At 39.1% G+C, this 26,968-nt stretch overlaps 1 protein-coding gene across 35 annotated transcripts in view; it reads left to right on the top strand.

Annotated features, from left to right (window-relative positions):
• EPB41L2 (erythrocyte membrane protein band 4.1 like 2) overlaps nucleotides 1-26,968 on the top strand; it is a 214,590-nt gene that overhangs the window by 86,956 nt on the left and 100,666 nt on the right. For 34 of the 35 annotated variants that reach the window (XR_004352470.1, XM_032650775.1, XM_032650789.1 and 31 more), the window contains 2 exons: nucleotides 15,334-15,797; nucleotides 16,520-16,732. Coding sequence is in view for 34 of the 35 variants with exons in the window: in XM_032650775.1 (XP_032506666.1) it covers nucleotides 15,348-15,797; nucleotides 16,520-16,732 (663 nt within the window). In the remaining variant the exon portion in view is untranslated. The remainder of the gene's footprint in view (nucleotides 1-15,333; nucleotides 15,798-16,519; nucleotides 16,733-26,968) is intronic. The other variant, XM_032650788.1, reaches the window with a different exon arrangement.

Below are 26,968 nucleotides of genomic sequence, written 5' to 3' on the forward strand. Positions count from 1 at the left end.
ACGTACGTATGTACTTTTAGATCATTTATTTGCAAAATTCAAATGTTGAATTTTGTTAGGTTATCTTTAACATAATTGCTTTTTTTGGTTTGACCTATGAGAATAATGAAGCCAGCTGGTTTTATATATTTGCCCTGCTGTTTCACAATTGATTTGTTCAGTGGTACAGTACACTATACGAAAGTTAATTATTCCTAAAGCACAGTGAGGACTATATGTAAGGTTAATAGTGTACAGTTATTTTTTTTAACATGTTAAAGGATGATAGATTTCAATTTAATTAGCACGAAGATGAAGCATTTTATAAATTAACTCCTTTGATTAAAAAAAATGTATTGTGGCTAGCAGAGATTTGATTTTGTTTTTAGAATCTGCAGATTAGTGGCCATTAAGAACTATCAAGAATTGTATATTGTTTTAATGCTGTCACAGCCTAAGTAAATATTAATTGAATAGGTATCAACATCTTTTACTGAATATTTAATCTGTTGTCACATTGAAGAAATGTGAAAACTCATCGTGTTGCCCAGATTCAAGCATCCAGACTTAGAAAAGATCGTCTTCATGCTTTTTCTTGATATACTTTACCAGTCTAACAACCTTCCTTCAAAAAGAACCTTGCTTTGATGCTACTTTCTAACAAAGTGAAAAGCAGTACTACTGTGATGGCCAGATGACCTCTGTAAGTTCCTTCTTTATTGTTGACACTGCAGGGAATGTTTTTATAAGACTGAGGTAATTACCTAGTATTTTTTTGGGGGGTGCATGTATCCTTGTGAAGTTTAAGTTTTCTATTTTTAGGTTCAACAAAGAATTGTCTTTTCAAATTATTGGCAACTTGGGTGAGGGAATAGATGACTGTGGAGTTGATGCTGATGATCTGGACAGCCATTCATAGGCCCCGCACCTCCCCTGTGGACCATCTCCTTTGGAGTGTTCCATTGCACGTTGTATGGTGTATTGATGACCTATAGTTTAACGTCATAGCTGGATCACAAAGTTGGAAAGGGAAATTTTAAACTTTGACATTTTGTTGGCTTGAAATTCTTGGTGGATTCCAAGGGTTGAATGCCTGGCATATTCTCCAGCAGACTCCTCCACCAAATCACGTTTACAGATGTTGAATTTTGAGAATCTTACCTCCAAAGAAACAAATATATTTAGCCAAAGTAAAAACTTGTCCTGGCCAGCCCCACCTAAAAAGTAGTTATTTGAAGCTTTTGCTGAGTAGTTTTGAACTAAACCAATGCTCACAGTAGAACTACTTGGGGGAAAAAGTTTTTAAGCATTCCAAATGGCATGTCTGTAATTCCATTGTAGTTACAGCTTTTCCCGCCAGGTGAAAGTTGCTTTTATCATACCAGGCTTGTAGGGTCCACATGCTAACAGTCTATGGCACCTTCTGCTGACCAACTGGAAGACTGGTGTCAACACTGGGATCTGCTTACCTAAGCGAGAAAAATCGTTCCGTTTATAGTCTCATATTTTACAAATACATGCTATGCGTTGACATAACTCTTTGGCAGTGCTGTAAATATTGTAAAATGGCAGAAGAGCTAATGACCAAAACTTAAAAAGTGAATTCTATATTTGACAAGGTTTAGATATTTACGCCTGTCAACTGCAGCGTTCCAAAGCTTATGGAGAAGAGGATTTGAAAGCGCGAGATCAGTGTAGGCTCCAGCCTGGTGGCCTTGTCATAGTGTGGGGAGTTGATTGAGTCTGACAGGCTTTTGTCTTATGACCTATTAAAATGCAGTGTCTGCAGCCTGTGCATTTATCCTGTGCAGTTAACCTTGGTGGATTTGTCGTTAGCTTATTTGGGAAAAGCCTGCCGAACCGCTGTCATTTTTTAGCTAAAGAATTTAGAGTTCGATTCATAGAAAAATAGGATTAGACTGGTTGTAGATTACCACTTAACACTAAGTGAGTTTACCGATGGGGCTGAGTAGGGGTCCCATGCAGAAGGTAGTTGTGGGATGAGCTGAGACAAAGTATACTCCCTGCTATCTATAACCACCAGGAGGGCATTTTGGTGGTGTTTTTGCTCTGTTTTGAGCCTGGTTATGTCATTACCAGAAGAAACTGCACATAAGTGTATTTTTCTTCTCTCTAGAATGTTCTATTTAATGATGGTGGTCCAAAGAAATGCTCCCCGAACACTAGAAACATCACAAAAGACATCTAGAAGCCACCGGATGCATAACAACAGTGCACTGGGAACATGCATTTACTCATCTGCACAGAAGATTCCCCCCTTCATGGGCGCAGAGGAGCAGATGCTGGGCAGGGAAGGGGTGTAGACAGGAAACATGACATCCTTGGGCTGGTCAAGCCAATTTTATTCCTGCCTTTCCCTATAAGTGAGGAAACTGCTGACCAAGATTGGAGATGTTTGTGTGTGACCAGCTTAGGAATTTAGTAAGAATCTTCCCATTCTGTTTTACCCTCCTTTGAAAACATTTCCTCAACTTTCAGAGAAATCTGTTTCCAAGTTCCCTGTTCCAACCCCTCCAGCAGAGAATTTAGGAATAATCTTTTTGGCCTACCTGTGTAGGCACCAGTATTATTGTTAGCAAAAGACAGCTTTTTGTTTTAACTTCACTCTGAGGAGAAGAAGGATAAAAAGCTAGCAAGGTTTCCTAAGGAACTATTAGGAAAAACTATAAGTTGTTTTTTTAATAGATACTTGATATACTTCTTAAAAGGTGTCTGGCTGCTCTAAAAGCTTAGGTTTTGAGTTTGTCCCACTTTGGAGAGCAGTGTGTACAGGGTAAGAGGTCGGTTTGTGAAGTATGCTGAATCGGAGGTTAGCAGAAATCGGTTTCCTTGAGGATCTAGAGATAATCTTAAACGTCATATACCAGGAAATGAGTTTTATTTTAGGTTATCTTAATGCTGCTGCTAAGCTGGAATAGACTGGAAGGCTTTTGCACCCAGACTGTTCTGAGGCCAGAACTATGTGACAGGGCAAGGTGACACCGTCACTTGTGGCAGTGTGGCATTCAGGTTGTCTCCAAGGAAGCCGACCACTTGTGCTGGGTTCACTTAATGTGTAAGATATTTTAATGCGTAAGTATTGCCTTCCTACTAAAGTGTTTATGTGCTTCAGTTTGTGCAGACTTCTGCTCAGTGAAAACTTTGTCTCCATATCTGCTCCTTTGTACCTCATCTACCCAGGGTCAACCGCCATTCCCCATAATCACTGCTATTTTCTGTATGCATATACAGGCAAACATGTGCATGTGGGTTCACATATTTACACCTCCCACACACTTTGCTTTCAACCCACAAGGTGTGGCATATCATATGTGCTATCTGAATCTTGCTTTCTATGCTTAACATGGTAACTTGGAGATATTTCTATAACAGGAGTAGAAACCTTCCTCTTTTTAATTCTTTATAGCTGCCTACTATTCTGTCGTATGAATGTAGCATAATGTCACCTGTTGATGGACATTGATCTTTTGCTGTTACAGGCAGTGTTATAGTGAATCATCCGTACATAATTTTACTCTTCTACTGGTAGCTCTCTGAGAATGCCTCTGTTGCCATAGTCTTGATCAGTGATTACATAACTGAGCTTTTGGATTTTTCCATTCTGAATTTTTAGCTTGTATTTATTTTACTATGGGTGTGGTAAGCATCTTCTCATGGGTTCATGTGTCCCTTGTATTTCTTTTCTTCCTGTTAACTCTGTACTCATCCAGTAGCCACTTCTTTCCCTGTTGCAGGGGGTTGGTCAGCCTAGCCGACTTAATTTGTTTTGGAGTTTTTGATGTTGAGGGAATTTATAATCAGTACTATTTTATTTGGCTTTTTATTCAGATTACTTAAGTTTTGCTAAAGAGCAAACATGTTTCTAGCAAATACAATTGAGAGTGAGAATGAAGTGCTCCTTAAAAAACACGATGCCTGTTTGTATTTTATGTTTAACCAAGCTTTCCCATGTGTGACTTCCTGAAGAGATGACAGTGGTAGTTTTAAAGAAAACCATGTTAGCTTTTCAAAACTAATTTCGAAATCTAAATTACCAAAATTTCTGAATTAGTGACAAGTGGTTTAAATATATGTTAATGCTAATATTGGTACCTCTGTCCCGCACTTTGCTGGGAGTGGGCTTCTTTCATCTGTATTGCTGATATCTGGTACATAGGCTATGAAAGTCCTCAGAAAACATTTGTTTTGAAAGAAGGGGCTTAGATGGTGATATAACCCACATCCTGTAAGTGGGTAAAACTTATCAGGGGCTCAATTAGAACATGTTGCTTGGGATTGTAAACTACCAAATGGTAGTAATAGCTTATTGATTTTTGTTTTTCAGCAAATAATGAACTTTAAGGAATTATGCTAGGTGCTGGTTATACAACAGTGAAGTTGTTTGGGATTGGTGGCAGGATTGCCTAAAGTCTCTGGAGCTGGATGGCCTGGGTCTGGATCCTGCCTCTTCCATTTATCGGTTGTGTAGCTCTGCTCATGTTATTTATCCTCCTTTTACCTTCTTCATCTGCAACGTGGGAGTAATTTTAGTTCCTACCTCAGAGGGTTGTGAATTAAAGGAATTGCGACATGCAGAGTCTCTGGAATACTGCTCAGCCGATAGCTCGTATTATCATTATTTATTGTTATTTCTGTCCTTACTGTTGATTCTATCACTACCATTAGTGAAGAAACAGATACAGTCCCTTCTTTTATAGAATCCCTATATGATGACAGTGGCCCGCCATTTATTATGAATTTATTATGTGCCGGGCACTTTATGTATAGCATCTAATTTAATCCTTAGAGTCACCGGGCAGGTATGTATTAATATCCCTGTTTTGCTTATGAGGAAGCTGAGACTCAGTGACGCTAAATAACTTGTCCGTGGTTACGTGGCTAGTATGAAACAGAGCTGGAATTCTAATCCTGGTCTGTTTAGTTCCCAGACTTCATCTCCAAATCATCATGTTATTTTATCCAAAGATTAGTGCGTTTCGCACACAAAGAATGTAGCTCCAGCTCTGGCCTTTACAAAAATCAGGGCCCCATCTGAGAGAAGGAATTTGAGCAAATGCAGTTCATCAGTAATTCTGACCATACAACTCAGTGTGCATAGTTGATTAATGAAGAGCCAGCAGTGTTCTGGATGTCTCGGTCACCTTGGTGAGGGTGCGCTGTCAGAGTGCCCAATATGACAAGGTTTATATGCATTTTGATTATGAGAATGATGTGCAGTATTGTGACCCTTGACGATTTATGCACAGCCTCCGGTATACTGAGCTCCAGGGAAGGGCAGCTCTTCCTAGGATGACCTAGTTGCTTGTGGAGGAGACTGCCTGGCACAGATTTCTTTCTTGACTTGGTGAGAACAGTAGGGGCTTGCTATTAACAAATAATATTGTTAGCAATTATCTTGGGTGTTATTTGACATTGTAGAGAATAATGCCTTGGTTTTCTTTTTTTTTTAATTTTTATTTATTTTTGGCTGTGTTGGGTCGTTGCTGCGCGTGGGCTTTCTCTAGTTGTGGCGAGCGGGGGCTACTCTTCATTGCAGTGCGAGGGTTCTCGGGTGTGCGGGCTTCAGTAGTTGTGGCACACGGGCTCAGTAGTTGCGGCTTGTGGGCTCTAGAGCACAGGCTCAGTAGTTGTGGCTCATGGGCTTAGTTGCTTTGCGGCATGTGGGATCTTCCCAGACCAGGGCTCGAACCCACGTCCCCCTGAATTGGCAGGTGGATTCTTAACCACTGCGCCACCAGCGAAGCCCTGCCTTGGTTTTCATATACCCTCCTCTCCAATATATGAAGGAGGGGAACCTTACACTTTGAACTCTAAGCTAGTTTAATTTGTTTCATTTTTATTTAGAGTTGTTAGAATGAAGAATTAATGGTGTATCTCACTAACATTAACTCAAATACTAGGTTTTTAAAAATTGAGCATCTGAAAAAAGTGGAACATTTCGACAACCATGGCTCTTAGGCGTGAGAGCTGTAAAATGCAGTGGGGAGTAATAATTAAGTGAGATGTTCTGCATGTGCTCTCAGTTTCTTAGGGCTTATTTTCTAATGCTTACTCAGGTTACACAGAGGCTAATAGTGGCTGCAAGTAACCGCACCCCCGGCTTAATCGTTTAAACCGTAGGGGAGTATGTTTTCTCACATAACAGGAAGCTCAAACGCTGGACCTGGCCACGTGTAGCATGCGCAGTGGGCTGGTCCTCTTCTCTGTGACCCTCTCGCCAATGCCCTCTACTATATGTTACTTTGTCTTTAGACCTTCCCCTCTATGGATTATTCAAGATGGTGACAGCCTTTCTAGGAATCATGTATACAGGGTTCAGAAGAAGAAGAGGGGCCGTCTCATGGCTCTTTTTAGAAGGAGGAATCTTTCCCCAGGAGCCCCCACCAGCAGACCTTTTACATGTCTTTTTGGCAAAGGGAAGGGGAACTACCATGATTGCCTGCAGACCATTACCTTGTGGCCTGACCTGGAGCCAGCCTCCACTGGCACGCAGCGGGAAAAGCGAGAAAAGCTGAACAAAATTTGAGTTCTGTTAAAAAGTAGAAAGGTTGGAGGAAAATTCATGCTCTGAATGTAACCCGATCCTGCCTAGACTTGAATTAGTAAAGGGCTACAGCTTCGTATCTTTTGTATATGTGGTTTTAATTTAAACCAGATGTTTGCTTATATCTTTATAGAAATAGTTCTGTCTCTCTTATAGGTCCTTTACCCTTTAAAGAAACCAAACAAGCGATATAATGTGTTATTAAGGTAACTAGGGTGGGCAGCATTGAATTATGTAAAAAGTAACTCTTGTTTATCCTTACCATATAGATAATTTAAACTAACATAACGGTCCCTTTGGAATGTAGTTGTACTTATTTGGATATGGGATATAGTATTTTCTAGACCTTTTGACTCTTAAGAAAAATAAACCTACAAGGGAGAGGAATTACTTGCAGTCAGCCCTCAGCCTGCCTGTTTTGGTTATTCCTTCTCCCTCTCCAGATATTTCTTTTTCCTGTTTCCTCCCTTTCCTCCTCCTCCTTTTCCCTCCTTCGCTTTTTTTTTTTTTTTTTTTTTTGCGGTACGCGGGCCTCTCACTGTTGTGGCCTCTCCCGTTGCGGAGCACAGGCTCCGGACGCGCAGGCTTAGTGGCCACGGCTCACGGGCCCAGCCGCTCCGCGGCATGTGGGATCCTCCCGGACCGGGGCACGAACCCGTGTCCCCTGCATCGGCAGGCGGACTCTCAACCACTGCGCCACCAGGGAAGCCCCCCTCCTTCCCTTTTTAAAAACATGTTGGCTATTATTTGAGAAGCATCACTCTTATTACTTCCTAAGCAGAGTTAGGTGGTTGCTGAATCATTCATTTCTTGGGGTTAATGTTTTGTTTCTCTCACAGCCAGCGCTTTAAGGGAAGGTCGTGGGGCTATTAAAAGCCCTTTTCTTGGGATACAGTCTGTTTGGGGAGATGAACATAAGCAAGTGATCGTAGGTATCAGAAAGTGGCTCACCATATCCTCTGCCCGGTCACACGACGGATAAAAACAGGATTTGTCAGAGTGGAAAATGACCGAATTGGAACTGTGTACACGTTGACAGTATTTTTTAAGTTTAATTGTTATTTGTCACACAATTTTGTTCCTGCCTCAAAACTCAAAGGAAAGCCTCTCTCCATACCTGCATTTTCAAGTTTAGAAATGCGTATTTCCCCCTTTTGTAAATCTTCAGTCCGCTAACGAATGGATTGAGCTCTGTTGATAGAAATCAAAGACCTCCTGTTGCTTGTGATCTCAGCAGAGGATGGGAGCCACTCAGCTGGCAGCAGCACCTACCCTGTTCAGGGATTTTACTCACAGTGAGGTCTCTTAGAGTAGCACTGGTTCTCTCAAGGTTTTAAGGAAACATCTGGACCCAATAATTAGCATGAACTTCTTGCTTGAAGTTCTTTGTATGAGTGTGTAGAGTTGTGCATGTATCTTCTTGCTTGGCTTTGCTTGCTGTTGTGCTCTGATTAAGGGCTAGCGCTTTCCAGCAGCATAATGTTACAGGGTAGGTGGTTTAAGCTAGTGGTAGTGATAGCACCTTGGAACTTACCTCCTTTTTTAAGCATCAGAATAAAGAATAGTTTCTCATAACACAGCTCCGTACCTAAACAGTGCTGATTCTCTACTGATGATGGTTTTCTGCTTGGTTGTGTGTTAAATGATGCATGCTTTTTTCTCACGGAGCTGTTACAATAATGAACACTTTTGTCAATCCGGATGGAGCATGCCAACATGGTAATTGTGTTAAAACCACATGACTGTCTAATGGGCTGGCTGTTCACAGCAGTGTTCTTTTTGGTTGCTGATAAGTAGAGAGGTCTTCACTTAGTATGTTATATAACTATACTAACGATGAATTTTAGATATTTGTAATTAAAGCTTAGTGGAATGAGCATTGCTTGAGTTTGGGAAACTGTAGTTCTTTCTGTTTTTGGCTTTGCCCACCTGGCTTTGTGATCTCAGGCAAATCTCTTAGTCGTTCTGAGTCTGTTTCCTTGTTGTTAAGATAAAATGAGGGTATTAGGCCAGATGATCTCACAACACTCATTCAGTAAATATCTTTCTGGTGCCCCTTATGTGCCAGTCTAGATGCTGGGAACATAGCAGTGAAAAAAGAGAAAGATCCTGAGATCCCAGCCCTCGGGGCTTTCATTTTAGTAGAGGGCTGCAGGAGTTTCCATTTTACTGGGCAGTGGTATTTAAAGGCTTATCCACATTGGAAACTCTGAGCGCTACAGGCATGATAATTATGGTAAACTGATGTGCTATAATCGTGTTTTCTTGATGGTGGTAATTTGTTCAAGAAACCATTTTGTCAACAAAGAAGATGGTGTTTAGGTTTGATTTAAACACTGTTGGTCTCTTGAAACTATTTTAAGAATGTACTTATTTGCATAAATTGTATCTACCCTTATTGTTGAATTTTACAATCCAATTAGCCATTTCCATTGTATTTTATCTTGTAATGTCCCTTTGCATGGACAGCACTGCTCAGCTCTAAAGTTCATAAGACTTAAAAGTCTTGCGAGTACAGTTGTGGTTGAGGAGGACTGCCTTGTGAGAGTCAGTGGTGTGGTGTGGTTTACCTGTGCTCTTTGTGTCTGTAGTAGCACCTTGTCCTTTTTTTTTTTTTTTTTAAATTTTATTTATTTATTTATTTTTGGCTGTGTTGGGTCTTCGTTGCTGCGCGCAGGGGCTACTCTTTCTTGCGGTGCGTGGGCTTCTCATTGCGGTGGCTTCTCTTGCTGTGGAGCACGGGCTCTAGGCACGTGGGCTTCAGTAGTTGGGGCACGTGGGCTTCAGTAGTTGTGGCACGTGGGCTTCAGTAGTTGTGGCATGTGGGCTTCAGTAGTTGTGGCACACGAGCTCAGTAGTTGTGGCTCATGGGCTCTAGAGTGCAGGCTCAGTAGTTGTGGCTCACGGGCTTAGTTGCTCCATGGCATGTGGGATCTTCCCAGACCAGGGCTCGAACCTGTGTCCCCTGCATTGGCAGGCAGATTCTTAACCACTGTGCCATGAGGGAAGCCCTTGTCTTTGGTTTTGATCCATCAGCTCAGTTGTGATTACATGGCCAGGTAATAACCTTCAAATATGATTTTCTTGGTGGTGGGAACCCATTGGTATATTTCTTATTTTGGGGCGGGGCAGGGCTAATTATAGCAAATCACAGAATAGATTCATGTTGTTCTGTAGTCGTTTTGACAGACTGGCATGAATCTTCTTTGAGGACTAAGCCAAGGGCTCTGGTTGATTCCTTCTTTCATACACAGTGGAGTTGTGACTGCGTTACAAAGTATAGGTGTGCACAGCTGTGTGGTCCTCCATTCAGTGGCCTTGGACAAGTCACTTAACTTCTACTCTTCCATTTATTACTGCAAAATGGGACTAATACCTACCCTGTAGGCTGTTGTGAGGAGCAGAAATCCTAAGCGTGGTGTCTGACCCAGTAAGCAGTGAGTGACAGAGCTTAGGATGAAAATGCAGATATTAATGCTTTTAACATAATAGTGGGAACTTTAGTTTTATATTTCATGGCTTCTGAAATGTTTTGACCCAAAATCAGCTTTAGTTGATCAGTCTCCAGATTGTTTCTCACAGCCAAAGTAATTAGAGAGCTGCCAATTATCTTGGTTAGCTCAGACAAGGGTGAGCCATTTTTGTTTTAATTTACCATGGTATTGATTCAGCTCTCAAAATGCAATTAGAGAATATGTGCTGAAAGTCAACTTTGGTCATTTCATGATCAATGTAAATAATGTTTTCCACTTAATTGGTACCTGTAAAATGGTACCTTAAAGAAGGAAAAAAGATTTTCTGTGCAATATGGAGCCAGTTCAAGTACTCTTGAGGGTCTTACTGGAAGACATGATTTTGAACTTCAAGTGCATAAGAATAAGATGTAAGATTGGACATGTGTATGTTATAGTTACGTAACTGTTTACTCTTCTGTAGCATTGCCCTCAAGGACAGTACTGTCCCCTGATCTCCCTGTCTCACTGTGTAATTCTTCTCACCCTTATGCCTTTTCCCTCTGCCTGGCCCTTAAATGTTGGTGGTTATAAGGGTTCTCTTCAGGGCCCTCTAAGCTCGAACTATACTTTTTTTCTAGGTGACGTCAATGTCACTTGTGCTTTTAGCTATCACTCATGTGATGACAACTCCCAAATCTGTATCTCTAGTGCGTATTTGGTCTCCTTTTAAGACCTGTGTGTCAAGTGGCCACAGACTTCTCAGTCGCAATGAACTAAAAATCAAGTTTAATTGTGTCAACCAGACCTTCTTCTCCTCGGGTTCTCTATTTCTATGATGGTTCTACCATCACCCAGGCTCTCATAACCTGGGACTTTTCCTGGACTCTTTCTTCTCTTTGACTTGCTATTTTCAGTTAGACACCACGTCATGTCCAGTCTTTGTCTTTACCATTTTTTTTTTTTTTTTTTTTTTTTTTTTTTGCGGTACGCGGGCCTCTCATTGTTGTGGCCTCTCCCGTTGCGGAGCACAGGCTCCGGGCGTGCAGGCTCAGCGGCCATGGCTCACGGGCCCAGCCGCTCCGCGGCATGTGGGATCCTCCCAGACCGGGGCACGAACCCGTGTCCCCTGCATCGGCAGGCGGACTCTCAACCACTGCGCCACCAGGGAAGCCCTGTCTTTACCATTTGATTCATTTCTTATCCTATACCTCACTGCTTCCTCCAGAGTACAGACCATTATCTTATCATGCCTGGATTATAGCACCAGCCTCCTGGATGCCTTTCTGTTTCATTCTTTTCTCTCATCCTGTACTTTACAGCAAGGTTGGGCTATCCCAAATGTGAATTGGATTACTTTACTCCTCTACTTAAAGTGCTTATATGACTTCTCGTTGCCTTCAAATCAACCTCCAGACCTTTCTTAGCATGACATGTAAAACCTTTTATGTTCTGGCTCCTGTCTACTTCTCCTACTTCATCATCAGCAATTCACTGTCCTCCTTCCCTCACATCCCCACTCACAAGCCCCCACTTCGCTTGTACAGTGTTTTGTTGTTCAGTACTTGTAGTTTCCTACAGGAGGAATGTCCTCGTGTTTCTACACCCTTGCCTATGCCTGGCACGTGCTTCCCATTTTGATTCTCTTGCCTGAATAATGAATACTCATTATTTTAAAGCAACTCAGATGTCAGCTTTTGCAGAAAGGCTTGCCTAATGACTCTCTTCTCCTAATCCACGTTAAGGGTTTGTGCTGTGCTTTTTAAGCAGCATGCTCTTCATTTATCTATACCCCGACTCTGCTAGCTCCTTGAAGGTAGTCTTTTATTCATGTGCCTGGGACTTGGCATATTGTAGGGGCCCATTAAATATAGGCTGACTGACTGACTGAATGTTTTTATGCTTGCCTATTACAAGTATGTAACAATTTAAAAGTTATTTTTTAATTGAGATATCACCCCTTTAAAGTTTATAGTTCAGTGGTTTTGAGTATATTCACAAGGCTGTTCAACCATCACCGCTGTCAAATTCCAGAATATTTTCATCACCCCCCAAAGAAACCCTGTACCCATTAACAGCTGCTCGCATTCTCGCCTCCTTCCAGCCCTTTGCAACCACTAATCTACTTCTTGTCTCTGTGGATTTGCCTTTTCTGGAAATTTTATACAAATGGCCTTTTGTATCTGGCTTTTCCTTAGCATAATGTTTTCAAGGTTCAGTAGTCTTCCTTTTCAAGACTACTTAATTTTCTATTGTATGGATGTGTCACATTTTGTTTATCCATCCATTAGTTGGTGGGCATTTGGATTGTTTACATTTTTTGACTGTTAATAACTAATGCTGTTAGAAACGTTCATTTACAAGTTTTGTGGTAAACATACGTTTTCATTTCTCTTGGGTATATACCTAGGAGTGGAATTGCTGGGTCATACAGTAACTTATGTTTAAGTTTTTGATGAACTGCCAAACTGCTTTTCAGAGTGGCTGTACCATTTTACATTCTTGCCAGCAATGTTCCAGAATTTCCAATAACCTCACCAGTACTTGTTACTGTCTGCCTTTGATTATAGCCATACTAGCGGATGTGAAGTGGTATCTCATAGTGGTTTTGATTTACATTTCCCTAATGACTAATAATGTTCAGCATCATTTCAGGTTCTTATTGGTCACTTTTTCTTTGGAGAAATTCTACTCAAATCCTTTGTCCATCAAGAAAATTTCTTTTTTTGGTCTTTATTGTTGAGTTGTAAGAGTTCTTTTTATATTCTGGATACAGGACTCCTCAGATATATGATTTGCGAAAGACAGTGAATAATATTTTAAGAAACAAGTATAGTACTGATATGTGCTACAACATGGATGAACCTTGAAAATGTTATGCTAAGAGAAAATGCCACAAGTTGTATGATTCCATTTATTTGAAATGTCAAATAGGCAAATCTATACAGACTGAAAGTAGTTCAGTGATTTCCATGGGCTGCAGGAAGGAGAGGCTGGAGAGTAACTATTAATGGTACAGTGTTTCTTTTGGGGATGATGAAAGTGTTCTAGGATTAAACAGTGGTGATGGTTGCACAACCTTTTGAATATGCTTAGAATCACTAACTGTACAGTTTAAAAGGGTGAATTTTATGGAGTGTGAATTATATGTCAAATCTTTAAAAAGAAAAATCAAGTGTGTTTTATTTTTTGAACTTTTCAAGTTTGTACCTCTTTTGAAGATAGCTGTGAAATTTCCCATTAGTCAGGGTGCCAGGCCTTTGAGTATCTTTATCCTTGGCAAGAGAGGAGACAGTGTGCTGTGTCTGCTGTCCATGCCTATTGTTTTTTTTTTTCTGTGGCACGCAGGCCTCTCACTGTTGCGGCCTCTCCCGTTGCGGAGCACGGGCTCCGGACGCACAGGCCCAGCGGCCATGGCTCATGGGTCTAGCCGCTCCGCGGCACGTGGGATCCTCCTGGACTGGGGCACGAACCCGTGTCCCCTGCATCGGCAGGAGGACTCTCAACCACAGCGCCACCAGAGAAGCCCTATTGTTTTTTATTAAAATTTTTTTTTCATTTTTTAATTGAAGTATAGTTGATGTACAATATTATGTAAGTTACAGGTTAAAAACTGTGACTCACTATGTTGTACACCTGTAACTTACATAACTATTATAAAATACTGGCGATATTCCCTGTGTTGTACATTATATCCTTGTAGTTTATTTATTTTATGTGTAGTAGTTTGTACTTCTTAATCCCTTACCCCTATCCTGCCCTTCCTCCTTTCCTTGTCTCCACTGGTAACCACTAGTTTGTTTGCTATATCTATGAGTCTCTTACTTTTTTGTTATATTCACTGATCTGTTTTATTTTTTAGATTCCACATATAAGTGATATCATACAGTATTTATCTTTTTCTGTCTGACTTATTTCACTCAATACCCTCCAAATCCATCCATGTTGCACATGACAAAATTTCATTCTTTTTTATGGCTGAGGAGTATTCCATTGTAGATATACACTGCATCTTCTGTATCCATTCTTCTGTTGATGGACACTTAGGTTGCTTCCACATCTTGGCAATTGTAAATAATGCTGCAATGAACATTGGGGTGCATGTATCTTTTCAAATTGGTGTTTTGCATTTTGGGGATATATGCCCAGGAGTGGAATTGCTGGATCATATGGTAGTTCTACTTTTAGATTTTTGAGAAACCTCTCTACTGTTTTCCACAGTGGCTGCACCAATTTCCATTCCCACCAGCAGTGTACGAGGGTTCCCTTTTCTCCACATCCTCATCAGCATTCGTTATTTGTGTTCTTTTTGAAGATAGCCATTCTCATGGGTGTGAGGTGATATCTCATTGTGTTTTTAATTTTATTTCTCTGATTAACGATGTTGAGCATCTTTTCAAGTGCCTGCCTGTTGTTTTTTTATGTCAGTGGTGCTACTGTTTTTCTAAACTCCCTCTTTGCTTGTATAAAATTTAGACAGCCAGATACTTTGAGATTTAATTTCAATTTTGTTTTCATTAGTTATGATAGGATTGATTATTAGATGCATTTCCCCCCCACCCCTATGATGTCTTCATTTGGTTCAGTTTGGGACCCTTAGATACTTTTCTTATAATCACATATACTAGGAAAACTGTCTATGAGGTTGGGTGGGATGGAGGTTTGGAGTTTTGATTATAGTTTTAGTGCCTTTCTTAGAAGACTGATTTTTGCATTAGAATAGTGATGGTGAATTATGGGATTTAATATTGGAACAAAAAAGAAGATATTTTTGTTCCAGATTTAGTTATCTCGCAATTAAGCCCCCAACGCTTAAAATTCATTTTTATAATAACTAACATTTTAAAAAGTTTTGGTTTTAATGTGTGAAATTGCAGTGAAATGTGTCTCAGAATTTTCTAGCATTATCAGTAACATTTTCATATTGTAGAATAAGGAATACCAAGTATAGAGAAAGGTAATTTTCCTTAAAAAATTGAATTTTCCTGAAAAAGTTGAATTTTTGGGGTGAATTATTGTTTATAGCTAGATGAAATCAAACAAAAGTAATCTTCCTAGAGCTTTTGATGTTTTGAAGTTTTCTCTGTACAGAATCGGAGAGTTAATTCTATTGTGGTGCTAGTTTTGGTTCTTTGATTCTGATAGAGAATTATAAACTTTAAGGGAAGCAGTCTCCTTTGTCTCTTGTGCTTCTGAACCTTCTTTTTCTAAATTTGTTTCCTCCCTGTCATCTTTCTGCCATTCCCCTTCCCACCCTTCCTTACCCTGCCCCTTGCCTCCAAATTAAAACTGGGAGAGTTTGTAAAATAACCTTTGGTGATTTTGTTTTGTTTATAGAATAAGCTGTGACCATGACTACTGAAGTGGGCTCCACATCTGAAGTGAAGAAAGAATCTGACCAGTTAGGAGCAGATGCAACCAAGGAGAAACTGAAAGAAGTAGCAGAAAATCAGCAGAATCAGTCATCTGATCCAGAGGAGGAAAAAGGTTCCCAGTCACCTCCTCCAGCTGAAAGCCAAAGTAGTCCACGCCGCCAGAAGAAAGAGAAGGATCCATCTGAGAGCAGGGGGATTTCTAGATTCATACCCCCGTGGCTTAAGAAACAAAAGTCCTATAACTTAGTAGTGGCCAAAGACGGAGGAGATAAAAAAGAGCCTACCGAAGCTGTTGGGGAAGAGCAGATTTTAGATAAGGAGGAATCTCTTCCTGAAGAAGAAAGGCAGGCCAAGGGTGACGCTGAAGAAACAGCCCAGAGAAAACAACAGGAGATCAAGGTCGACGTCAAGGAAGAGAAACCTGTGGTGAGCAGTCTGGAGACACAAAGTGTGTTTGAGAAGTGATTGGAAGTGAAAGCATTGATGGAGTAACCATGTTAACAAAAAGGATTTGTTTTGAATCATTTTCAGTGATCTTATATTAAGATACTGCTTTGGCTTACTGTATCTGGAATATGGGTCTTCGAGGGTCTACCACAGCCCTCTCCTGTTATTCCTTTTAAAACTTTCAAAACAATAAAGCAAAAAAAAATCCCCTGTATATGCAGATCATAAAAAAGTCATATCTATTCATTTTAGGGTTAGACAGGTACTCTCAGAATCCTTCTACCTCTCCCTTTAAATAATATGCACCTTTGTATCTGATTTATTTAGGGGTTCAGTGGATAGGAAGAAGTAGATTTGTATGTGTGTGCCTTTTGGTTGCCTGATGAAGCCTCGGTTTTGCCATGGTATGAAATTGTAATTAGAAATATTATTTGACATGGTATTTAAATTGTGGTTGCTGGGACGTAGTTTCTTTTACTCATTTAATGCTGATGTTGCCAAATTGGCAAAATGAGAAAATTGGAGGTGGATTGGGGGAAACAAAATGTAGGAAAATACCCCTTCTGGCAAAGTTTTTGAAGTCTTTTAGGCTCGCAGTGTTTATAACAATAACAGTTCTTACTTAAGATTTTCCTTTTTTGTGTGTTGCCTTCTGCAAATTGGTCACCTTTAGTATGAACTTAATTTTTTTTCCTCCACAGCCTGTTGAAGAAGTAAGTAAAGAGAGAGAAGAGGAGGAGGTAAAGGAAATACAGGAGGACAAATTAGATGAAGCAGCAAAAAGGGAGACAAAGGAAGTTCAGACCAATGAGCTAAAAGCAGAGAAGGCCTCTCAGAAAGCCACCAAGAAGACCAAAACTGTTCAGTGCAAAGTGACCCTCCTAGATGGCACCGAGTACAGCTGTGACCTGGAGGTGAGACTGGAAGCTGATAGAACTATCTTGATGTGTGGAATGACAAGTAAAAGTATCATCTGCCCTCATTTGTGGCCTGGCACAGTGAATAGATTTTGTGTTCCTATAAGATAGTTTGTCGCAATTCTGCATTAAAAAAAAAGCAAAACAAGAAAACATAGAAGAGGGTCATCCTTTCCGTTAGAAACGATAGTTCCTGACCCTTAAGGGTAAGCAGGGCCGATGTTCTGCCAGGCTGCACTGGTCATGTGTATTGGCTGGTGTCTGTTGTGGATGGGCATTAAATAGTTTGAATATTACCCATGGCCATAAGTGTTTCACTTGAGGAGAAACATTGCACTAGGTTGAAATTTCAGAGTAATGAAATTTCAGCAGTTTAATCCCAAGTGTTTTCATCCCGAGACAGACAATGATTTAAAATCTAGCTTATTTAATTTAGTTTCATTTAATTAAAAAACACTCTTGATTTGCAAAGCATATAATTGATTAGCACTGATGCTGACCAAAGCCAATGTAATTTTTTTAAAGCATTTAATGCCTTATTTTATGACAATCAAAAGAGCCTGTTGCTTTTCATAGCTAAATTACTTTATTTACATGACGTATACTAATAGCTAATGTTTACTGAAGAACTGTGTGAAGAACTTTGAATGAGTTACCTCGTGTAATATTTATAAGACTCTGTATGAGGTAGGTATTATTATGGGTATTCCCATTGTAAAATGAGGGAATGTAAGCTTTAAAGAGGTTAAATAACTTGCCCAAAGTTTCCCAGCTAGTTAGTGGTTGAACCAGGATTCCAACCCCAGCAGTTTGACTGTGAAGGTCGTGGACCTGACTGCTGAACTACTAAGATGACTGCTTCATGGTCCTTAACGTTTACCTTTGTATTAGTTATGTAGAACTTAATTTTACTCATGTAGTTACAGTTCTGCTATGTTAGTTGTTTTGAGAAAAGGAGTACAAAAGATGATTAAAAATCCTTAAAGCTCTCAGAGAGAGAGAATAATACTGTATATCTCTCAGTAGTAGGGGTAGGGACAGTAAGGAAACAGTAGAACCGTGTTCTGAACCTGACTCAGTTACATTGTTTTTGATCACATGTCCCTCATTTTTCCTACCTATCCTAGAAGTTAGGAAGTCTAGATTTTGAGAATCAACTTGTTGATAACTTGTTATGTGACCTTGAGTCACTTACTCAACCTCTGTGGGTCAAACTGAGGCCCAGAAATTGACTTTATCTTTAGAATATAGGATTACTTAGATAATCTTGAAGGCCCCTGTCATCTGTCACCAAAGCTCATGGTTGACCAATGTGCTTTATGGTTTAAATCTATTTTTGTTCTCTGTCATTTAAAAAAAGTCATATTTAAAAAAACACGAAAATATAAAAATAATAGGAGAGCTGTATATTTATCATTAAAATTTTAACCAGATGTCACCATTTAGCCGTGTGTTTTAGATATATTTTAAAAGAAATAAAGCATTAAAGGTATTGCTAAAGTCTTATTCCCATCTCTCCTCTTTCTCTGCACTTGTCTTTTTATCACGTGTAAATCTACTTTATTCATTTTAACTGCCGTATAGTATTCCTTTGAGTGACTAACCTATTTTATCTATTCCCCTGCTGAGGCACAATTTCTTTTATATAGTATAACAGTCAGTGCTTCAGTGAACATTATTATATATGTTTCTTTATTTACTTGTGCAAGAGTTTCTGCAGGGTAGACACCTAGGAAGGGAATTGCTAGGTTGCTAAGATGCTGCTTTACTTCTTTAGTTTTCCCAGATGTTGGCAAAGCGGTCTCCAAAGTGGTTGTGACAATTTAAATTCCAACCAGCAACCACTGTTAGGTTTTTCCACATTGTCATCAGCACTTTTTGTTATTAGAATTATTAATTTTGACCTATCATAATGGTGTGAAATATCGTCTCAAAATTTTAATTAGCATTTATTTGATCACTGTCAACTTTTACTAGGTTATACAATAAAGACAACAATAGCAATAATGAACAACCTCCAAATCTTCTGGACTTAAAATAACAATGGTTTATTCCTTGCTCATGTTATATGCCCTTGGTGGGTAGGCTGTGGGCTCTGTTCCATGTCTTCTTCAGTTTTGGACCAAGATTAAAGGTGTATGCTCCACCTGGGAAATGTTGGTCTCACAATAGAGGGGAAAGATAACATGGCAGAACCACACTATAGCTCTTGAATCTTCTGCTTGGAAGTAGTATGTACCACTTTCACTTTCATCTCATTAACCAAGCAAGTCCTGTGGTTAAGGTTGATGACAGTAGGTGGGCAAGTATGATCCTGTCACAGGAAGAGCATGGTAAATAATTGAAACCATGGAAATAATCCTATAATTTACAACTCAGGAGGCTGAGCATCGTTTTATAAGTTTTGTTTAGGTTTCTAAGACTGCTCTAGGATTTTTAAAACTAGGCATTCTTTCTCAGATTAAGGATATTCTTTTCTTAGTTTCTAAGACTAAACTAGAAAGTTTCATGAATAGGTGGTGAAAGACATGAATAGGTAGTGAATCTTATCTGATGTATTGTCTGCATCAACTGAGAGGATCATATGTTTTTGTAATCTATTAATGTTGTAATTTACATTGTTTTCTAGCATGAAGCTGTCTTTGAATTCCTAATATAAATACTACTTGTTCATGATGATTTGGCATTGATTTTGTATTTTTAATTTAGGGTTTTTGCATATATTGCCTTTAATTTTCTTTTATCAAATTATCTTCATCAGATGTTGTTATCTGGGTTATATACTAATCTCATAAAGTTGCTTCCCTTTAGTATTCTCTGGAAAAATTTGCCTAAATTAGGGATTTAACTGTTCTTTGGAGATCTGGTAAAACTTGCCTTTAAAACTGTCTTGGAGGGACTTCCCTGGCATTCCAGTGGTTAAGACTCCACGCTTCCACTGCAAGAGACACGGGTTCGATCCCTGGTCGGGGAACTAAGATCCTGCATGCCCCACAGCATGGCCAAATTAAAAAAAACAAACAAAACGAACAAACAAAAAACTGTCTTGGGAAGAATATTGTTGGGAGGTGTTTTTTTTTTTTTTCTTTAAATCATGGGTTTTATTTTCCAATAGTCTGTTTCTGGTTTTCCTTGAATAAGTTTCAGTAATTCATATTTTTAGTGGAACTGCCCATTTCATCTAACTTGACAAATCTGTTGGTATGAAGTTGTTCGTAGTGTTCTCATCTTGTATCTTTGATTTTGATTCATTTTTAATTTCTTGTGTTATTTGTGCTTTCTTCATCATTCTTGCTATAGAGTTAACCATTTTAATCTTTCAAAGAAGCAGCTTGGTTTTATTTGTTTCTTTTCTGTTTTGTAACATTTTGTTCTTTATTTTATCCTTGAGTTTATTCTGTTTTTCCCCCAGTTTCTTGAGTTGAATATTTGGGAAAAAATGTATGCTTTATGCTTTCATGGCTCTAATTTTCCTTTCAGGTACCTCTTGTTGAATGTATAAGTTTTGAAATACTGTACTTTTAGTTGCCATTCAGTTCTTCATATTTTCTCATCCCATTATGGTTCAACTTAAATTGGTTGGAGAAGCAGAGGAGTCTTTATTTTCAATGACTGTATTAATTTACAGGTTGTCTTTTCAGCTAATAAGTGATTAGTTAATATACCATTATAAGAATGTACTTTTGAGGATAATAGATACATTTGAAATAAGCGTGTCCATATAAGTGTTGTGTAAACTTTTTTTTTTCCTGTCAAGTACAAAGCAGAACAAAATTTGAGTAGACTTAAGTGATGTGACTGCACAGCAGATTTTATGCACCTGGAAACCTAGGCAGTGACTGTATATTTTGACCAGAGGCTGTAGTTCATCAGTGTCACAATAGTTGTTACAATGCAGGTGTTATAAGTGGTATTTCCTCTTTTGATTAATTTCTCTTTTATCCAGTTCTCCTTCCTATCTAGGTTCTTTGAGTTCTCAGTATCATTAGAATGGGTCTGATACTGATCACACTGCTGTTACTTCCTCATCAGGAGCAGAGCCCAAAGAACAGCCATCACGTGGTTTGAGCACGCTCTCGTTTCCCAGTTCCAGTACTGACCTTAGGCAGATGGGGTGATGTGCTGATGCTGCTTAGCTGTCGTTCTGTAGCTCTGTACCGGAAACGGGTGTCTGAGGACTACTTGGGGGGAAGTATGTTGTGGGAAACTGTGACTATAAATTAAGTTGCAAGTACTTAAGGAAGTGAATACAGTGTGGGAAATAACTACTTTTACTTTATTTGATTGGGGAGATTAGATTTGTTTCCAGCTGCTTACTGTCATTAAAGATGATGATTATGTCTTTCATGGCTTTTTAGAGGCCTATAGTTATTGCTTGCTGTTTTTCTTTCTGTATGTACATGTATCTAATTTTCAATTAGATTTTTAGATTGTAGCATGCCCACTGAAGAGGGCCTAAATGCCTTCACTTAGGGCACCTACAACAGTAGAGGGAAGCATGGCCTGTACAGGAGGTCCTGAGGAGTTGGAACAGCCTGACTTAATAGGGACCTTGTAGAGTAGGATGAAGTTCTACAAGGCGAGAAATGCCAGGATAAGATGATTAAAACTGATCGATAGAGCAAAAAGGAGCTGGAAGAAATGGACCAGAGGTTGTAAAGTTATTAGTATAAAAGAACTAGCAAGGTCAAGAATGCTGTTCGATTAGATTAGAACATGGCTGCAGTAATTTAAGGGGGACTTTTTTTTATCCACTGCCTTGGTTACGCTACACACCAGTGGTCTTTATAGATAGGGTTTTATCGATGTGATTAGAGCATTGGGAAAGTTAGGCAGATTCCTGTTTTTGTTATCTGTCAGTACCTTTGGACAACAAAAATACCCTTTTTATACCATTTAATGTCAGTGTTACTGTATTAACTGAATAAGTTTTAAATCAAGAAACATAATTCTTGGGGATATTTTTGTTTATTTGGTGTCTTAATATCGTCTCTGCTTCACAGATTATTCCCTTAAAATAGATAGATCGATCTCCATATAGCCTTTTTTATCCTCCTCCCAGCCCCCTGCCCTCTCCTGGCTCTCTGTTTCTACATTCTTTCTCCCGTGGACCATCTGAACGTATTCTCAAACCTCAGGAATTAAGTGGAGAAAACTGCCCAGGGAGCCATGGCAACATTGTTTTCAAAAACTGTTATCTTTGAAGTCTGCATTCTTTTGAAGAGAGTATATGTTAATACTAAGTGCATAAAAAATGCTTCACACACACAGTATTTATGAGCATAAATATTGGATAATGGTGCATTTTTGGAGAATGATTTTAGTTAAGTACAAAAACAATATGGAAATGGCTTGACTTTAATTAATGTTATTTCTGGCTTATGTGACAATAGGCTTATTACTAAGCCATGCATTAATTTTGACGCAAGGCCGAGTCTCTTGTGCATTTGTTCCAAATCTTTGCGTGAAGTATTTTTTCATTAAAGTTAGTAAAAATTACAATTTACATTTGTATACTAGTCTGTCATCTCAATAATAAAGTGAGATCTCAAATATTTTTTGGAAAAAAAAATCTTTAGTTTGAAGATTATTGTTTCCTTTTTCTTTTCTTTTCTTTTTTTTTTTTTTTTTTTTTTTTTTTTTTTTGCGGTGCGTGGACCTGTCTGTTGTGGCCTCTCCCGTTGCAGAGAACAGGCTCTGGACACGCAGGCGCAGCGGCTGTGGCTTACGGGCCTAGCCGCTCCGCGGCATGTGGGATCCTCCCAGACCGGGGCACGAACCCGTGTCCCCTGCATCAGCAGGCGGACTCTCAACCACTGCGCCACCAGGGAAGCCCAAGATTATTGTTTTTAATGAAGAAAATTTATAATTTCTACTCTCTGCTATGTCTATTTTTATCTCATTGAGATATGCAATGGTATGTGACAAGCCCCTTTGGTACCAGAATTTAATGGTAAAGAATTTTCGGGAGTCTCCTGGATTTTGCATGCTTGTTCCAGGGACTCTGCTATAGGAGGACTCTTGTGATATTGCCACTGAAGTCATTTACATACACCATGTGTTAAAACAGCAGGGCTCCTTCCTCTAAGGAAAAATACAGTAAGATTTAGTTGATGCCATGGATATAAAGTCAGGAGATCTGTGTTTACTTTTCTTTTGACTCTTTGGATGTCTTGGGGAAGTCACTTCCTCTTTTTTCTTCTATTCTCAGATTGCAAAGTAAGAATGAAAATATTTGCTTCCTCTATTTCTAGGATTGAGCTGGCTTTACTACAGCTGATAAGTCTGTATATATATTTTTAAAGTCTGAAAATAAATGTGAAAGTCCCTGTAAGACTTCGGAAGCATAAGTGAATGTGCATTCTGAGTTAGAGTTGCTCACATTTTCCTCTGGCATCTGAAAGTTTTTCCCACGTGTTGATTTTGTCTGAGAATTGAGGGCATTGTTCCTGCCCACACAGGAATGTCAGTGCCATTTTTTCTCAGTGCTATGAATAAGGCTGTCAGAATGTAGGCGCTCTTCCTCAGTGTTCTGTTGATAAAACTATTTATCAGGCAGTAGAATGTGTCAAGGTCTTCTTGCCTTTCTTGTGCAGAGTACTGGCCTCAGAAATCCAATTTGTTATCATTGCTTTTGAGGGTTTTATTTACTTACTTGATTGTTTATGTCTACTGTCACCCTCCAAGGCTGTTCTTTTAGACTTCTGTATAATCATCCCTTGCTAGGTTTACGAGTTAAATAGTTTTAACTGTCTACATCTTGTAGCGGATCTGGAAGTTGTGGCCCTCTAAGCTCCTGCAAAATAGCGTTAGATTTAAATATGATTTAAATAGAACTGTGAACAATTTAATTGGCATATATTATATGCCATTTAAAATTCCAGTGACATAGGTCCAGATGGAATGTCTCTGGTTAACTCTCCATTTATCCCTTAAGCTCAAAAAGGAGTTTAAGGTGATAATTCTATCCAATAACGTAATTTTTATTTAGTAAATGGGAAAAGGTTGCCATGCCATGTGAGTAGTTGAATACTTTGGTCCAGCTTGAAGAACATGAGGGGTTCACAGGAGCAGAGCGGACTCATTAGCTGGGCATTCAGGACGCTGTTGCGTATGACCTCAGGTGGTCTTTTGATCTATTAGTATAGGATTTTCTGTGTTTTCCCTTGCCAGCCAAATTGGTCTTCTAAGAAGGCACTGAATTGTCTGGCCTTTCTTCCCTCAAGTTTCTGATCAGATCATCTCTGCCATTTCAATTTCCCCGTCCACACGATTCCCCCCAATCTTTTAATGTCCAACTTAGATCCAGCTGTCCGGATGTTTTTTCTTCCTCTGAACTTGTTTTCACCAGTAGTTGGACAATCACGTGCTGCCTTGTGAGAGTCTCTTGTATTGTTGTGTTGAACAACAGCTAAACTCTTGTATTATTGTTTGATTTTTCTCATGCTTATGTTGTTTCTTCACCTGGATTGTTCCTTGAGAAAAAGAACTTTCTTCTGTCTCCCCATAGGGCATCAACGCAGGACTTTGCCTTTAGCGCTACTCATAAAAAGTTATTGTTGACTTCTCTCTGCTTTCTCATATGTGTATACAACTTTTATCCTTATCTAAGCTAAATGATTGTGTTTGCTCGTTTGTGTTCCCAGTTCTTCTCTCCATCCTTTACAGTTAGAAAAGATTTGTGTGCGTGTGTGCGTGTGTGTGCGCGCGCGTGTGTGTTTAATCCTCCACCTTCTCATATTACTACTTCTATCCACAGCTGCCCTGCTTTTTAAGCTCTTAGAAACAGTAGGCTAACTTCTTGTAGAAACACTTCATGGGTTTAAATAAATGAAAATGATTTATTAAATTTCTATAAAGGCTGTGAACCGACGAGGCGTGAGAGCGATGCAGACGTGGGTAAGGAGTGGTCTTGGCCCTTCGGGATCTCACAGCATAGAGAGAATGTGGACTCCCAGAAGCCTAAGAGTTCTTTCACACAAATCTGAGCTGCCACAGGTCAGATGGCTGGCTGGCTGGGTGTAGGCTGGGCTTGGAGAGGAGAGTATAATTAACACCTTATTTACTTCCTGCCTCTTTTTCTCAAATGCTCCTTTTTTCTCTTGAGCAAAATAAAGAATGATATGGTTTTAATTTTTCAGCCGTCAAGAATTCAACCACATTCGTTCTCCTTTGTCTTCCCCACTTTTGGTTTCAAAATCTGCGGATTGCCGTTTTTGCCCTTGCATCAGTGGTTTTTGAAAGCATTAAATTGACACTTGAAAGTAACTTCTCACTATGAGTAACCATCCTGAGGTAATTTTGAAGGCAGCGTCTATCTCTGCCTGCCCCTTTCTCACACGTGCTGCCAGGCAAGCTGACTCCTTAGTAATTTGCCCCTTAAGTTTTACTCTCACCTGAGGGTGACAGTAGAACAGGCACCAGATCTTTGAATTTTTTTTCCTGTTTTGGAATGAAAATTATTTGAAGGTTGAATAACATTTGAAATAGTGGGGAAAGTCATTTTCAGAATAAAATTTGTACTTTAAAATCTGTTCAGATATGTTTTCTTGCTCTCTAACATAAGTAGGCATTAAAAAAATTTTAACTCCTTTTCAGAGTTCATCAAATGATACGTAATTTTATTTTTCTCTCATTCAACAAGAAACAGTATCTTTTGTTAAACCCCTTACGCTGGGAATCCCTCTGTTTTCATTACTGTTTTATTTCCAGTCTCTTTTCCAGTCTTCTCCTGAGCAAATTAAAGATGTTTCTGACAGTTTTTATTTCTCAACTATTAGGAAATTTTGCCAAATATTCTCCTCCTTGATCCTGTCTCCCTATTCCCCCCAACCAAGGTTTCTATGGAGATTGTGTGCAGGAACTTGAATGGAGGAACAGAAATTTCAGAATCTTGCCTTTACCTGTGAGCGTTGTTGAATTTATTTCACGGAAGCTCGAGCTGGGGCCATTCTTTCCATCCATCCTTTCCGCAGGGGATCAAGGCTCTGTGGCCTAGTGGAAACATGTACAGAATTTATCATCCCTATTTACAGCACTTTAATATGCTAACATTTGAATCTTAAAGGGATCAAATGCAATATAGCATAATAAAATACAGTCTATAAAAAGCACTGGATTGGTCAGAAGAACAGTTTCTTCATGCAAGGTGGCTACATGATGAAAGTACTGAAAAACGATCTGTCAGATTCCTATTTTTATATTTGTTATATTCTGCAACAGAGTTTCACATCAACTCTGTTATGATTAGGAATATTATTCTTTTTTTTTTTAATTCTAGAGAGACAGCCTCAAAACTACTAACTGAACTACGTTTCATAACTGTGCTATATTTGCAGGATATGCCATTTTAACCTGTTACGAGTTGTCTAGTTTTGTGCATCATCTACTTATTAACATAGGAAACAATCTGAGTCTTATTGTGATCTGTTTGTTATATTCACTGATCTCTTTCTGTATTTCAGCAGCAATTTAAAGTGAATCAAATAGTAATACTCTAGTAAGCTTTTCTGCTATAGCACAGAAAGCTTGTCTGAATCAGGTGTCAAAATTGATTGTAGGCAAATAGTTCACAGAGAATCTGCTAACCTACAGAGGTTTGCTGCTTATGGTTCTTTACATAAGTTTTAATGGAAATGGTATTTGTTAGTTTCTTAAAAAGATACTTAGAAAATGTGGTGTGCTCATCTGGCTAGAGGTTTGATACCAGCCTCTTTATATAATCCAACAGTTTTAGTCACTGCTGTTTTTTAAGAGGGTATAGTTTTCACAGATTTATTCCAAGTGTTGCTGTTCAAAGTGAATAAGAGAAAAAGCTGGACAAAAAGAATGCGGAGTTTCACTTCTTAATAATTACTTTAGTGACTGGTTACTGACCTTCTTTAGTGATGGTATATAATTTTTAAGAAAAATAGAAAGTTAAAGAAGTCATATTTCCACAGTATTTTATGAATTTGGCCTCAAAATAGTATTCATTTAAATATATATTGTGGGTTTAGAAGTAATTTTTGTCCCCCAATATTGATTTGTTTCCTGTCTGAGAAGATGAAAAGTATGAGGTATAATTTTTCCTCTTAAATTGAGTACAGATTTTACTTTCAGAGGTAAACTTTACCTGTGAAACAAGAATATGCATATAGTTGATAAAGTACTGTTTATGGTTTAGATAAAAGTGCAGAAGTGCCAAGTTATTATGGGCTGGAGATGGTAAGCAAATCTTCATTGAGGAGAAAG

This window comes from Phocoena sinus, chromosome 12 (assembly GCF_008692025.1).
Source record: "Phocoena sinus isolate mPhoSin1 chromosome 12, mPhoSin1.pri, whole genome shotgun sequence".
NCBI classification, from domain to species: Eukaryota; Metazoa; Chordata; class Mammalia; order Artiodactyla; family Phocoenidae; genus Phocoena; species Phocoena sinus.